The following is a 14,370-nucleotide window of genomic DNA, read 5'->3' on the forward strand; positions in this document are numbered from 1 at the left end:
CACAACTGGAAGGTGACCAAATGTTACTATTTTTATTCCAATATGAATATCTATTTTTATATAAAGCTACAGAATCCTACCTAGGCACATCTACCATATGGGAAGACCATGTGGCTGCTATGGGGTCCTTGGAGGGAGGAGTCTCATTTGGGTTGGTCCCATTCCTTTTTTTAGTAGTAAGAACCTGTACAGAACTCAGAGAAATGCATTGTCAGCAAATTATTGGAGGGGGTATTGAACAATGGGTCATGGAAAGAAAAGGGGAATAAACAGACCCTTCTGTCCTGGGGCGGGGGGGTCAAAATAAGACACTATTATAGTGTATTTAATAAGGTTCTGTCCAGTGGCATACATAGAAGAAAGGGGGCCCCATAGCAAATATCAGAATGGGCCTCCTAGGAGGTCCATTCTAATATTTGCTATGGGGCCCCCTTTCTTCTATGTACGCCACTGAACAGAACCTTATTAAACTTCTCTCCACCATAACGAATGGTTTGGATACCCAATGGATACCCACAGTTCAAATCCAATGTTGCCGGCAGCTTAGTCTCCTACCATCAACATCTGGTTGGAAACTTCAGCCTTAGAAAGGTTGTCAAAAACAAAAATTCAATAATAAGTTTATATAGTGGAAATGTTTCGACAGATTCTGAGGAGTTAACATTGGAATTTCTAGATATTTTGTTCCAGGCTCTCATAAGACCATTGTATATTAGTTTCGAAGAGTTCTGCCGGTTATGGATGGAATAAAATAACCCAGTAATAAACACTTTCTCGTTCTCCTTCAGAAATATTGCCAGTTTAGATCTGTTTGCGCCCACTGAGATCTGCTGCTGAGAATCACTATATTACAGAACTATTTCACAGTATTAAATGTGTCACATGGGTCCACCATTATGTGTCGTGTTCAATTGTAGCTATCCGCTAAATTATATCAGTAACTGTATTGAGCGATGCATTGAGAGATTAAAAGTTAACTGGCAGTAATACTGTAAACTCACATTATAGAGGGAAGGGAACAGAGAACTTTTCTTATGACTGACTTTGTATGAGGTCTTGCCCATGTGGACATTAAAGTGGTACTGCGGTGGAAAACTTTTTTATTTATTTTTTAATCAACTGGTGCTGGAAAGTTAAACAGATTTATAAATTACTTCTATTAAAAAATGTTTTCCACTGGAGTACCCCTTTAAAAATGGCAACAATGCAAAAGAGGTAGTATAAGGCCATGTTCACATGATGGAATTTTCTTGTGGAATTCGGCTGAAGAATTCCGCACGGACATTCTGCATGGACACATGGGAGTTTCCCTGGCAGAAGTTTTTCCCACGGAAATTTTCAATCCCGGAGTCTGCAGATTCCGGGGGGAAATGCATTTGCGTCTATAATTAGGCGCATTTCTGAATGATCCTAGCACCAGCCTGTTCTGTTCTTTTCCGTGCGGATGTTCCTACATGTGAACATACCTATTTGAAGCTTTCTTAGTCTATGCCCCCTCCCATAGACATAAATGTGTATGGCCTGATGTCAAGAGGGGGCATGGCTTGAAGTCACCACCACTGCCGCCAGAACCCGCTGTTCGTTTAGAACACCGGTTGCTGCGCAGAGTTCACGGGGGGTCCAAGTGGATCAGATGATCCCTGTGATCAGATGTCTTATCCCCTACCTTTTAAATAGGGGATAAGATGTCTAGCAGCGGAGTGCCCCTTTAAAATTATTGGGGTATGTTGACACTCCTGAACAGATGGGGAAATAAATCATCAGGCATATTGGATTTCAAAGCCTGATCCTATTGTTATCAGGGGGAGATAAGCTAAAAGGTGTCTTGTAGCCTATCCCCCTCTCCCCATTGAAAACACATGAATGCTTGACACACCCAGTGTGCATTGTATGGGCAGGTTGAGAGAATAGCAGTTTGGCCAACAAGGTGTATTAAACCAGAATGCCTAACTCCAGATGGGCACCTGTGCCAGTTGTAAGACCTCACATACACCATCACTAAATTTTTTTGCTGACAGCTATTCTTTGTGACTTCCTTATTTACATTCACATTTGGACAAAATTCTTCAAAAAGTTTCCATAAGTAAAACAACCAATGGAAGAATATATAAATGGATCAATCTTTTAAAGGAGAACTCTGGTACTTAACTTCTTATCTCCTATTCACAGGATAGGGTATAAGTGATCGTGGGGACCCCCTGTGATCTCCTGCCCACGCCCCGGCCCTACATATGCACTGAGCTTTGTGCATGTAGTGGTATCCATGCATGGAGGGGGGTGTTGACCACTACCACTCCATGCACCTGGAGAGCCGGTGTTCTAGAAAAAAAAAATCTTCAGAACACTGGGGTACAGGAGATCTCGGGGGGTCCCAGCGGCTGGACCCCCTACGATCATACAGTTATCCCCTATTCTGTGCATAGGAATAAGAATTTAGGTACCAGAGTTCCACTTTAAAAAAAAAAGTTGAATGCTCTATAGGTTTATGCAATTGTTGTGTTTCTTGCTTTTTTTGTTGTTATATTTAATACATTTTTTCTTACACATTTTATTCTTTTGTTTCCCTCTTAGGAGAAAGAAAAATGATGGAATAGCTGTCACCATGGATATCTTGAGAGGCATAAGGGCATCACCCTCCAGTGTCATCACCCTATTATTTCTAAATTTACTCTTTAAATTATGTATCGGTCTCCAAGGAACCTCGCCTCAGATCTTCCAGTTTACACATTCGATGTACAATGCCACAGTATACGAGAATTCTGCTGCTCGGACTTATCTCAGCAGTCAAACCAAAATTGGCATCAAGCTGGCCAATCTTTCCTGGGACATCAAATACAGGATAATGTCGGGAGATGAAGAAGGGTTTTTTAAAGCGGAAGAGGTCGTGATTGGAGATTTTTGTTTTCTACGGATACGAACGAAGGGAGGAAATTCTGCCATTTTAAACCGAGAAATTCAAGACAGTTATTTATTATCCATAAAGGCGTCAGTGAGGGGGGAGGACTTGGAGGCCTGGACAAAAGTCACCGTGCAAGTCTTAGATATGAATGATTTACGTCCCTTGTTCTCCCCAACCACTTACTCTGTTACCATAGCAGAAAGCACTCCAATAAGGACGAGCATAGCACAGGTTACTGCCACTGATGCCGATATTGGATCCAATGGTGAATTTTATTACTATTTTAAGAATAAGGTAGACCTTTTTTCTGTCCATCCAACAAGTGGGGTTGTATCACTGAGTGGACGGCTAAACTATGATGAGAAGAATCGATATGACCTGGAAGTCTTAGCTGTAGACCGTGGCATGAAATTGTACGGCAACAATGGAGTCAGTAGTACTGCCAAACTTTTTGTTCACATTGAACGTATTAATGAACATGCTCCTACACTTACTGTGGTCACTCACATTCCATCCATGTTGGACGTGGATCCTTCATATGCCATAGTTACCGTAGACGATAATGACGAAGGTGCCAACGGAGACATTGAATCAGTTGCTATAGTTTCGGGAGATGAGTTGCAACAGTTTTCGTTGGCAAAAGAGGCTAAATGGATGAACGAGTATAATATCAAACAAAAAAGTCCTATCGATTGGAACAACTTTCCATATGGTATAAATCTGACCCTTCAAGCTAAAGACAAGGGTTCTCCTCCAAAGTCTTCAGAATTCAAGTATGTGCATATTGCCAGCCCTGAAAAAGAAAAGGTGAAAACTGAATTTGAGAAAGATGTTTATGATGTTACAGTCAGTGAATTCTCTCCTCCTGGTGCTGTTGTGACAGCGGTGAAGGTAAAACCCTCATCAGCATCTGTGGAATACAAAATTTCTGAAAGTGAAGATTCTGAGTATTTTAGGATAAACTCCAGGACGGGACTGATCACCACTGCTCGGCCTTTAAACATGGACGGGAAAGATACCTATGAAATAGAAGTAATGCAGAAATCCAATGATATTAAAACAAAGGTCATCATAAAATTGGAAGATGCAAACGACAACACCCCAGAGTTCCAACAGACCTTTTACGAGGCATTTGTCAATGAAACAGTGCCTGTCGGAACTAGCGTTTTGATGGTTTTAGCATCCGATAAAGACAAAGGAGAAAATGGTTATATTACGTACAGCATTTCCAGCCTGAATTCACTGCCTTTTGTCATTAACCAGTTCACGGGAACTATCAGCACTTCTGATGTTCTCGATTTCGAGTCTTCTCCCGAGAGTTATAGGTTTATTGTAAGAGCCTCTGATTGGGGTTCTCCATATCGTCATGAGAGGGAAGTTAATGTTACCATACACATAGGAAACATAAATGATAACAAGCCCTTATTTGAAAAAGTAGCTTGCCAAGGAGTCATCTCCTTTGATTTTCCAAACGGTGGACACATCACTGCCGTTTCTGCCATTGATATTGATGAGCTAGAGCTTGTCAAGTATAAAATACTGTCAGGGAATGAACTAGGTTTCTTCTACTTGAACCCAGATTCTGGGGTCTTACAACTTAAGAAATCATTTATCAGTTCAGGTCTTAGAAACAGTAACTTTGCTCTTAAGATCACTGCCACCGATGGTGAGAACTTTGCCGATCCCATGTATGTGAACATAACAGTAGTCCATGGTAAGGTCCCATCTAAATATTTTGACTGTAAAGAGACAAGGGTTGCCCAAAAGTTAGCAGAAAAACTTCTCAAAAAGTCCAAAGCTAATGCCAAGTTACACTATGAGGACAGCTTGTTCGATTTTTATTCAATTAACAGGCAGCCCCCTCAATTTGACAAGACATTCCCTTCAGATGTTTCGGTAAAGGAGGACCTTCCTGTGGGTTCTTCTATCCTAAAAATTAAAGCCACTGACTCTGACTCTGGGTTTAATGGAAAGGTACTTTACACTATCACAGATGGTAATATAGATAGCTGCTTTACCATTGATTTGGAATCTGGCCAAATTAGTGTCTTAATGCCCATGGATCGAGAGACTTCTGATAAATATCTTCTCAATATCACTGCATATGATTTAGGCAAACCTCAAAGATCATCATGGCGATTGTTGACTATACATGTCAATGATGCAAATGACAACAGCCCCACCTTCCTGCAAGAGAGCTACTCAGCTAATACCCTAGAGAGCACAAGCATAGGGACAGAGTTAATTCAGGTGGAAGCTCGAGACAAGGATATTGGATCCAATGGAGAAGTATCTTATTCCATTTTAACCGACACAAAAAAATTTGCAATAAATAGCTCTACTGGAATAGTATATGTAGCTGATCACCTGGACAGAGAACTCATGTCTAACTACACATTAAAGATTGAAGCCAGGGACAAGGCAGAAAATGGTCAGCAACTTTTTTCAGTGGTCACCCTAAAGATCTTTTTGGATGATGTCAATGATTGTGCTCCAGTTTTTGTACCTTTCAGCTACACTGCCAAAGTTCTAGAAGATCTTCCGGTGGGCACTGTCATCTCTTGGCTTGAAACTCAAGACCCAGACCTTGGTCTTGGCGGGCAAGTACGGTATTCCTTAGTGAATGACTACAACGGCAGGTTTGAAATTGATAAAACAAGTGGAGCTATTCGCTTGAACAAGGAATTAGACTATGAAAAACAACAATTCTACAATCTAACCGTTCGGGCTAAGGATAAAGGCCGGCCCGTTTCTCTGTCATCGGTTTCATTTGTGGAAGTCGAAGTGGTGGACGTCAATGAAAACCTACATACTCCATATTTTTCGGATTTTGCTATAACTGGATCTGTTAAGGAGAATTCACGCATTGGGACTAGCGTGTTGCAAGTTGTGGCGAAAGATGAGGATACAGGCCGAGATGGAGAAATACAGTACTCTATAAGGGATGGCAGTGGTCTCGGGAGATTCAATATTGATGAAGAAACTGGTAAGTGAGCCAAAGTGTTTTAGTACTGTAAAATTCAGATAAAAAAAAAAATATATTGTGTGTTCAGATTCAAATTTATTGTCGATATAGTACTTAGTAGATACTTATAGTACCTATAGCTGTTTGAAGACAAGATTATCTTCTATATTTCTGTTAAGCAAGTAAAAGGGAGCCCATACATTCCATGGGCAAGAATGGCACTGTTCCTGGAGAGAGTAAAAAGGAACAAATAGCAGTAGTGTGAACAGGGCCTAAGACATATGCTTGACATGTTTCTATGTGTACTTTATGTGTAGGGAACTGATTAACAGATGTAGCCATTGTTATCTAGAGCGTGTTAACCCAACTTAACAATGTGTCCCAATGAAATCAAGATAAGGAATCAAGATAAGACCAGTATTTGAGAAATAACGTGAAACTTAGGTTGGTTTAACATATTAGGATACCTTATCTCAACTTCAGGAATTCCATACAATATCTTAACCTGTTAGATATCAGGACGAGGATGGTTACATTTTTGGATAAAACAGGAGCTTATTGATGCCAAACTAATCTTGAATCATTGTATTTACATACATGACTTTAGTTTTGTCTTGGTTTCTGGTGAAGGTGTAAAACCTACTGGATTATCAGTGTTTTAGCTGTATTAAAATGGTTGTCCGAGATTATAAAATAAAAGATCTACCTTTTTTCTTAAAGGGGTACTCCGGTGGGAAGCATTTTCTTTTTTTTTATAATCAACTGGTGCCAGAAAGTTAAACAGATGTGTAAATGACTTCTATTATAAAAATATTTACCCTTTTAGCAGCTGTATGCTACAGAGGAAATTCTTTTCTTTTTGAATTTATTTTTTGTCTTGTCCACAGTGCTCTATGCTGACACACCTGTCCGTGTCAGGAACTGTCCAGAGCAGCATAGGTTTGCAATGGGTATTTTCTCCTGCTCTGGACAGTTCCTGGCATCAGGTGTCAGCAGAGAGTACTGTGGACAAGACAAAAAAGAAATTCAAAAAGAAAAGAAATTCCTCTGTAGCATACAGCTGCTAAAAAGTACTGGAAGGGTAAAGATTTTTTAATAGAAGTCATTTACAAATCTGTTTAACTTTCTGGCACCAATTGATTTAAAAAAAAAAAAAAAAAAAATCTTTCCCACCTACCCCTTTAAGAAATAGCACCACATGTCCATGGCTATGATTAGTAGTACAGTTCACTTGAATAGGACTGGGCTGTTATATCAGACGCAGCCTACAAATAGGCCGCGCAATGGCGCACATAGAAGAAAGGGAGGCCCTATAGCAAAGATCAATATAGGCCTCTTATTATGGCATCTGATTTTGCACCCAAGCCAAAAAGGTCTGGTGTTTATTTCCCTTTTGCTTTCCATGATCCATTGGTCAATACCACCCTCCATTAATTTGATGACAATGCAGTTCTTTGAAGAAAGGAGTTCTGTGCAGTTTGGTACAAAAAGAAAAGGGAATGGGGCCAACCAGAAGGAGTCCCCTTCAAGGGCTCTATTGTAGCTTCATGATCTGCCACCCTTGGTGTGTTTTATAATTTAGGATGTCCAACAAATTTATGAAAAATGCCCTTTTTGGTAATAGGAACTTTTAATTAATAATAATATAAAAACCATTCCCAATAATCCTAAATATTATCAGAATTATTATTCTATTTTTAATTGGACCATTAGATAATAAATAGCTAACATCTGAGACAAATTAATGATCCCAAAAAATTTACCTTTCCTCGGTTCACCCGAGCCGGCCAAAAACTTCGGCTGAGTCAGCGGGGCAATTTGGACTGGAGCCTGCAGAGATATGTGTAAAAAGCCATTCAGCAATATGATCCCTGATACTTAAAGTCATTAGCGGATTGCTATTGGCCTAGTGGCAGCTAAAACACCTCTGAATAATTAATCTTCTGTCTAGTTACCGAGAGGCTGGCGGATTGCATTACCTTACACTGACAGGCCTGTTTATTTACCGTTTGTTTAGTTCATGTGCTCATTATGAAGTGGCCATCGATTTTAGGTTAAAGGTTTGCCGCAAATCCAGATGTGTCATGGGTTATTAGCCCAGGCAACTAATGACGGCTGCCCGAGCATTATGTCCTGATTAGGTTTTTGTCTTAAAGTTACATCCTGTGTGTAATGAAGTTATACATCTTAATGGGTCCATGTAGAGTCGTACAATGGGTCAGTGCCAAGTTTGTATGCGGTTCATCTGTTTGATTTTACTTATCCCATTATACTGTTACTGATACTATGTATCCATGTCATTTGCGCAAATACACTTATGCTATATACTTGCCTTTATTTTTGACTAGTATGAAAGTAATAAAAAGTTTTCAAAGGTAATTATCAAGAGAATGTAAACAGTAGCCTATGAGCCTTCAGTCCCGATTTTGGTACCACAAAAGGCTGGGTTTATGCAAACACTGTTGTAAAGTATTGCTATAGGGCGCTCTTAAGTCAGGGCTAAAATGTATGTGTCACTTTAAAAAGAAATAAACTTTTGACATGTTCTATAGACATGTCAAAAGTTTTGATAGGAGTTCAGACCCCAACCAATAACTAGAATGAGCAAGGAGAGAAGCATGTTGCTAAGTGCTTCTCTCTCAGCTACCAGCGACCAATATAATTCCATAGATCAGGCTTAGGCAACCTTCAGCACTGCATGTGCTTTTAACTACATCTCCCATGATACTCCTATAGCCAAAATGCTGCTAAAGCATCATGAGAGATGTAGCCAAAAAGATTTGCAGTGCCGAAGGTTGCCTATGCCTGCCATAGACTAACATTGTTTGCATGTCTTGGTCATGTGGCACAGAGCCGGGAGAGTACGCACACTGCACGTTCTTCTCCCGATGCCTTCTAGAGATCAGTCGGGGTCTGAACACCCACATGACATGCCAGTATTATTCATGGCACATGGTAAATGCTGGGCCCTGTAACAAATGTTTAATTGTTGCATAGAAGCTTCAGGTAATACCTCTGGTTAAGAGCCTCATACTCCAGACTACCATGGGGTTGAGGAATTGTTGCTTCTTTGCCCCCCATATTTCATGTTACAACCCCCAGCTCTTCTTTATTACCATGTACACCCTCAAGAACATGAAATGTGGACAACCAAAATAGCTACCCCATGGACCGATATTATGGAAGAATCCTGCTATTCTATTAATATCATATTAATAAGGGTTTGGCCATCCCAGTAGCCAGATAGCCAATGCATCCAAAAAATGACTTTCAAAGCCTAAAATTTTCAATTGGTGTTTATTGAACTTATTATTGAAAGGTCACTACAATTTCAAAGTGGCTTCTAGAGAAACATGGAAGATTGTCTGCAGAAAAATACCACCTGGTTTTACCTTATATTAGAATGGTGTGCCTTCTTAGGCTGCATTCACACCATGATTTGACCTTCCGATGCACAGATACGATTTCGGAAGCTCAAATGGCCTGAAATATTATCTGTGCACGGACAGGTACGGGCAGATACGGAGCCATTAACTATTATGGGACTGTGGATCTGATCGTAGTCTGCTAGTGACTATGATCTGGTTATTTTCTCATGGGATCCGATTTTTCACTCGGACTGAAAATCTGATGACATCTTTTCCCTATACAATGACCCCTCGATCTACGATGGCCCCCTACATACGATCATTTCAACATACGATGGCCTCTCAGAGGCAGCATCAACATACGATGCTTTTGTATGTCGGGGCCATCGCATAAACGGCTATCCGGCAGCGCTGACTGCTTCAGCTGCCACCGGATAGCCGTTTACGGTGCCCCGTGTGGTCCGCTGACGATCACTTACCTGTCCTCGGGGCTCCGGCGCGTCCTCTTCGGGATCCCCTCCATCGCCGGCGCTCTCCATCGTCGTCATCACGTCGCTGCGCACGCCGTCCCGTCATCCAATAGGAGCGGCGTGCGTAGCGACGTGATGGCGGCTACGGAGATCGAGGATGACGGGGAAGCAGAGGCCTTGCCGGAGCGTCGGGGACACCCCGGGGACGCGGCGACAGCGATGGAGGGCGACATCCAGGGCAGCGGTGACGAGCGGTGACAGGGTCAGGTGAGTACAACTTCCAATACCAGTGGTCTTCAACCTGCGGACCTCCAGATGTTGCAAAGCTACAACTCCCAGCATGCCCGGACAGCCGTTGGCTGTCCGGGCATGCTGGGTGTTGTAGTTTTGCAACATCTGGAGGTCCGCAGGTTGTAGACCACTGTCCTATACTTTACATTTCACGGATCCCTCAACATGCGATGGTTTCAACAAACGATGGTCCATTTGGAACGGATTACCATCGTATGTTGAGGAACCACTGTACTTTGGACTGTACAGTGAAAGATCACCTTCAGAAAACCTGTTCTTTCCGTATTCTTGCCTAATAAGTGCTACAATTGGAATCATTAAATAACACGGTGGCTTTAAAAGGTTGTTCACATTTAGTAAAACATGGTGTGGGTTATTTTTCTTGCACAATTTTGGAGCATCCCAAATATTGGATCATTTTTGTATAACTAATAGATAAGTTATTTAATACAGAATTCTCAAAAGTAGAGGTCCTAAGCTTATATGTACTTAAAAAAAAAAAGATGAATACCCCTCACAACCACCATAAAGACCTTCTGAGTATCCTTTATTAAATCACATATTATATCACATTTTATACTGTTATTCTCTATTATGGCTCATACTACAAATTTCCCTCCCAAGTTTCCTGTGAACATAAAGGCTGCCTTATACTTACAGCTCACAAGTTATTCAGAACATCGCCTTTGTCTTTTGTGTGCAGTAAAATATTCAAATTATTTCCATACTTTTATATTTTTCTTTTTTTGGTTTTCTATTATTGCTTTCATCACTTTCTCATAATAACCGAGAGTCTCCTAAAATAAGATGCTTGTTAATGGATAGGAACACCCTCAAACTAGGTACAGATGTTGTACACCTCAACGGCTCAGATCGGGTCTACAGTATGTGAGGACCTTATGTTTGAATGCAAATTTGACCGTGAATATTTTTTCTTTTTTTTTAGGGGGGGGGGGCGGGGGGGTGAAATTAGCCTGTCTTCAATCATGGTGTAAAGACTCCTGTGATGTCCTTCATGCATTTATACAGTAATTGAATCTCAGTAGAAGACATTACCCAACACTATTTTCCATGAACCTATCAAAATCTATTGATGTGTTGAAGACCTTTTGATTGAATTTTTTTTTGGTTGGGGCATTTGAAATTAAAATGAGGTCTAAAAAAATTGCAAAGTGGACTAAAAACAAATGTGTTCTTAAGGTAAACGCTGCCGGGAGTCAATGAGAACATTGTTAGGTACAGGAATGTAAAGCCATGGACCAACCTAGAGCGGAAAATGTCCACTTGGCAAAACATAAGAAGTAAATGTCGACAGTAGAAGGATTTCAGCTCCAACAAGATTGTTCTCCATCCATGGTGGATAATATTAGTACCTGGTAAAGTTGAAGGCAATGTGAAGAATGACTTTTTTATATGTATAGTTTACCAGAATGGTCATAAACCGACAGAGAACCTAAACCATCAGAGAGGACATAGCAAGGCCCGAGGGCATCAGGCGGTAAATAATTCCATGTGTTCTTACACGCTCAACGCTTGTATCGTAAAACAAGTAAGGTCATTGTTTCATACATGTACTGATACATCTTAAGAAATCATGTTGATAAGTGTAGCCCAGGGCGATACATATACACACAGGGCTCACCCATACTTGTGAGTTCACCCTTTTTGTTAGTAAGCTGTCAGTCAGTTTCAAGGTACTGAACATGTAAGATGAGTGGACCCATTTCAGTTTAATGTGATATTCATCAGCGTGTACATGAAATGGACTCATTGGTTTAATTTTTTTGTAAAAAATAAATAAATAAAATTATATACAGTGTGTGTATATATATATATATATATATATATATATTTATATATATTGTGATGACTCGCTCTTGCAAATAGGTGTGGTTGTGGTATCGAGGCAAGGAAACAGCACTTTTCAAATCAAAGTTCAGCGTTTTATTCACACTTGGCACGCAGCAAACAGTCTTTAAATGCAGAACAAAAGGAAAACGTAACAAAAGTCCACCTGTTATTTTCTTAGGTGTTTGTTTACACCTGAGTCCATGCTATGCGGCATCAAGCAAGTCTTTTCCCGGCCGCCAAGCAGGCTGTTCACCAGCTTCCAACCTTAGAGCAAATGTGGGGACGAACTCCACACACAGCTCTCTCTGGCAGTGTGAGCTGCAACTAGCAAATCCCCCTCAGCTGGTGAAACAGGTTGCCTTTATGGCCAACGAAAGGCGGCCTGGATTGTGGGGAATGACCCCCACCCTGCACTTGGTCATTCCCAGTAAGAGCCATTCCGGATTGGCCTTCCAGCCATACTAAGCCCACAGTGTCAGACTGCATCGCAGCACAGACACTGGATAAATACCGACTCTTACTTCACCAAAGCCAAGAGCCTTGGTGACACAATGCCCATCCACCACAATGCCTTTCACCTTCTCACATAATATATATATATATATATATATATATATATATATATATATATATAGTTAAAAAAAAATCTATCTATCTATATATATATAATTTATTTATTTAGTACATAATATGGTAATATGGGACAATCCTTTAGACTAAATGGCAAAACTGGTGCGCTCCAATGGAGGGTTTTGGTATTGTGGTAGTGTTCTCGGCATTCTCAAGCATTCCCATTGGTAGTTCTTAAAGCATCACAGTCATTTGTAAAGGCTTTTGACATGTCATTCAGATATGTGATGTGTTAGAAACAATCTATGGGGGGGGGGGGCATGGCTTCAAGTAATCATTTTCTCTAAAGCGCCATTACTGGTGAAAGAAGACATTACACATCTCCAGTAGAAATCAGTGGTCTGTCTGTGTATTTAGAGGGATGTAGCTGCTCCCCACTGGGTTTAGATTACATTTTTGACAGGCATTTGTGACAGATTCCATTTATTACAAATCAAATATAGTGGTGGGGAGGGGATGACTGACTCCAAACAAATATTATGTTTTCTCCATGAAGGTTAATTAAAAAGTAATGCACATTTGTCATGTACCGCAGGATTTGTAAAGAATGATTTCTAAAGCAAAAGAATGCTGCAATAATGTAAATGTGAACCTGACCTTATGTGATTGCACATTTTTGCAATGTATTGAAGCCGACCAGCAGAATGCTGGTTACAAATTAGCCGGGCCTAATGAGGCGGCAAGTCTAATCAGTAGAGGACATCCATCATGAGCGGCCACACAGCTCTACAGGACGGCTCCCCCAAATGGTGGATACAGAGAGGCCACACAGCTCTACAGGACGGCTCCCCCCATAGGTCGATACAAAGAGAGGCCACAGAGCTCTACAGGACGGCTCTCCCCAGTGGTGGATACAGAGAGGCCACACAACTCTACAGGATGGCTCCCCCCAGGGGTGGATACAGAGAGGCCACACAGCTCTACAGGACGGCTCCCACAGAGGTGGATATAGGGAGAGGCCACATCACAATGATTGTCAACCTCATTGCATCCAGATATGTCCATCCCCTAGTTTCTGACCCTTGTCAAGTCAATTTGGCATAGTCAAACTGACGTAATGTATTTGGGCCAATTCCTCACATTTCATCCACTTCTACTGAGAAATGAGTCATAAAGTTTTCTTGAGCTGCCCCCAAATGATAAGATATGTAGATTGTCTTAAGTATTTGTAGGTTTCTGGTTGAAATGTGCCTTATGGTGCCAGATCAGTGAGCTGCTATGAAGATCTGGGAGTTCCTGCATGGTGAAGCTTAGTAGGTCAGTAGATAACTAGGGCCTCCCAGACATTACACCTCCCAGTCAGAAGAATAAAACTGCTTTATGTTCCAAATCTCTTAATCCAATAAAGAAAAGAAACCTAAACTTAAATTCTTAAATCCATTTTTTTAATGTATCCGTCTATTCCATTACATACGAGTCATTTACATTCCATTAAATGTTGGCAGAACTAGAAGGTTTATCAGTTCCGATGCTCACGAGGGTCCAGCAGCTGCTGTAAGCCATCACTTTATACTGTATTGTTTGCTGGTAGCAATGAGAGCCAGGTCCTTGGAAACATTGCATATAATGGACAGATAGGAACTAAAACTTTTATGGGGCCCTTTGTCATTGTTCATAGGAATTTTAGTTGTCATTAAACAGCATGAGCCCCTAAAAGAAAAAAAAAATCTGTAAGGCCTCATTAACAAAGCAGAGCTGTGTACACTGGAGATGAGAACATTTTTGAAAAATTCTATTCGGCCGATTCTTATCTGCCGAAACATTCTATGTTTCTGTTTTATTTAATGTGCCAGCATCATGAGGAGACCACATGGTGGTACAGTGACACAGCCTGGAGGTGGCAGAAGCATGAGGAGACCATATAGTGGCTGAATGACACAGCCTGGAGTTGGCGGC

At 40.9% G+C, this 14,370-nt stretch overlaps 1 protein-coding gene across 7 annotated transcripts in view; it reads left to right on the forward strand.

Annotated features, from left to right (window-relative positions):
- The window catches only part of FAT3 (FAT atypical cadherin 3), a 671,890-nt gene that overhangs the window by 219,793 nt on the left and 437,727 nt on the right, over positions 1–14,370 (forward strand). For all 7 annotated transcript variants that reach the window (XM_056561437.1, XM_056561434.1, XM_056561436.1 and 4 more), the window contains one exon: positions 2,572–5,885. In XM_056561437.1, the coding sequence (XP_056417412.1) occupies positions 2,603–5,885 (3,283 nt within the window). In that variant the 5' untranslated portion in view covers positions 2,572–2,602. The remainder of the gene's footprint in view (positions 1–2,571; positions 5,886–14,370) is intronic.

This window comes from Hyla sarda, chromosome 2 (assembly GCF_029499605.1).
Source record: "Hyla sarda isolate aHylSar1 chromosome 2, aHylSar1.hap1, whole genome shotgun sequence".
NCBI lineage: Eukaryota > Metazoa > Chordata > Amphibia > Anura > Hylidae > Hyla > Hyla sarda.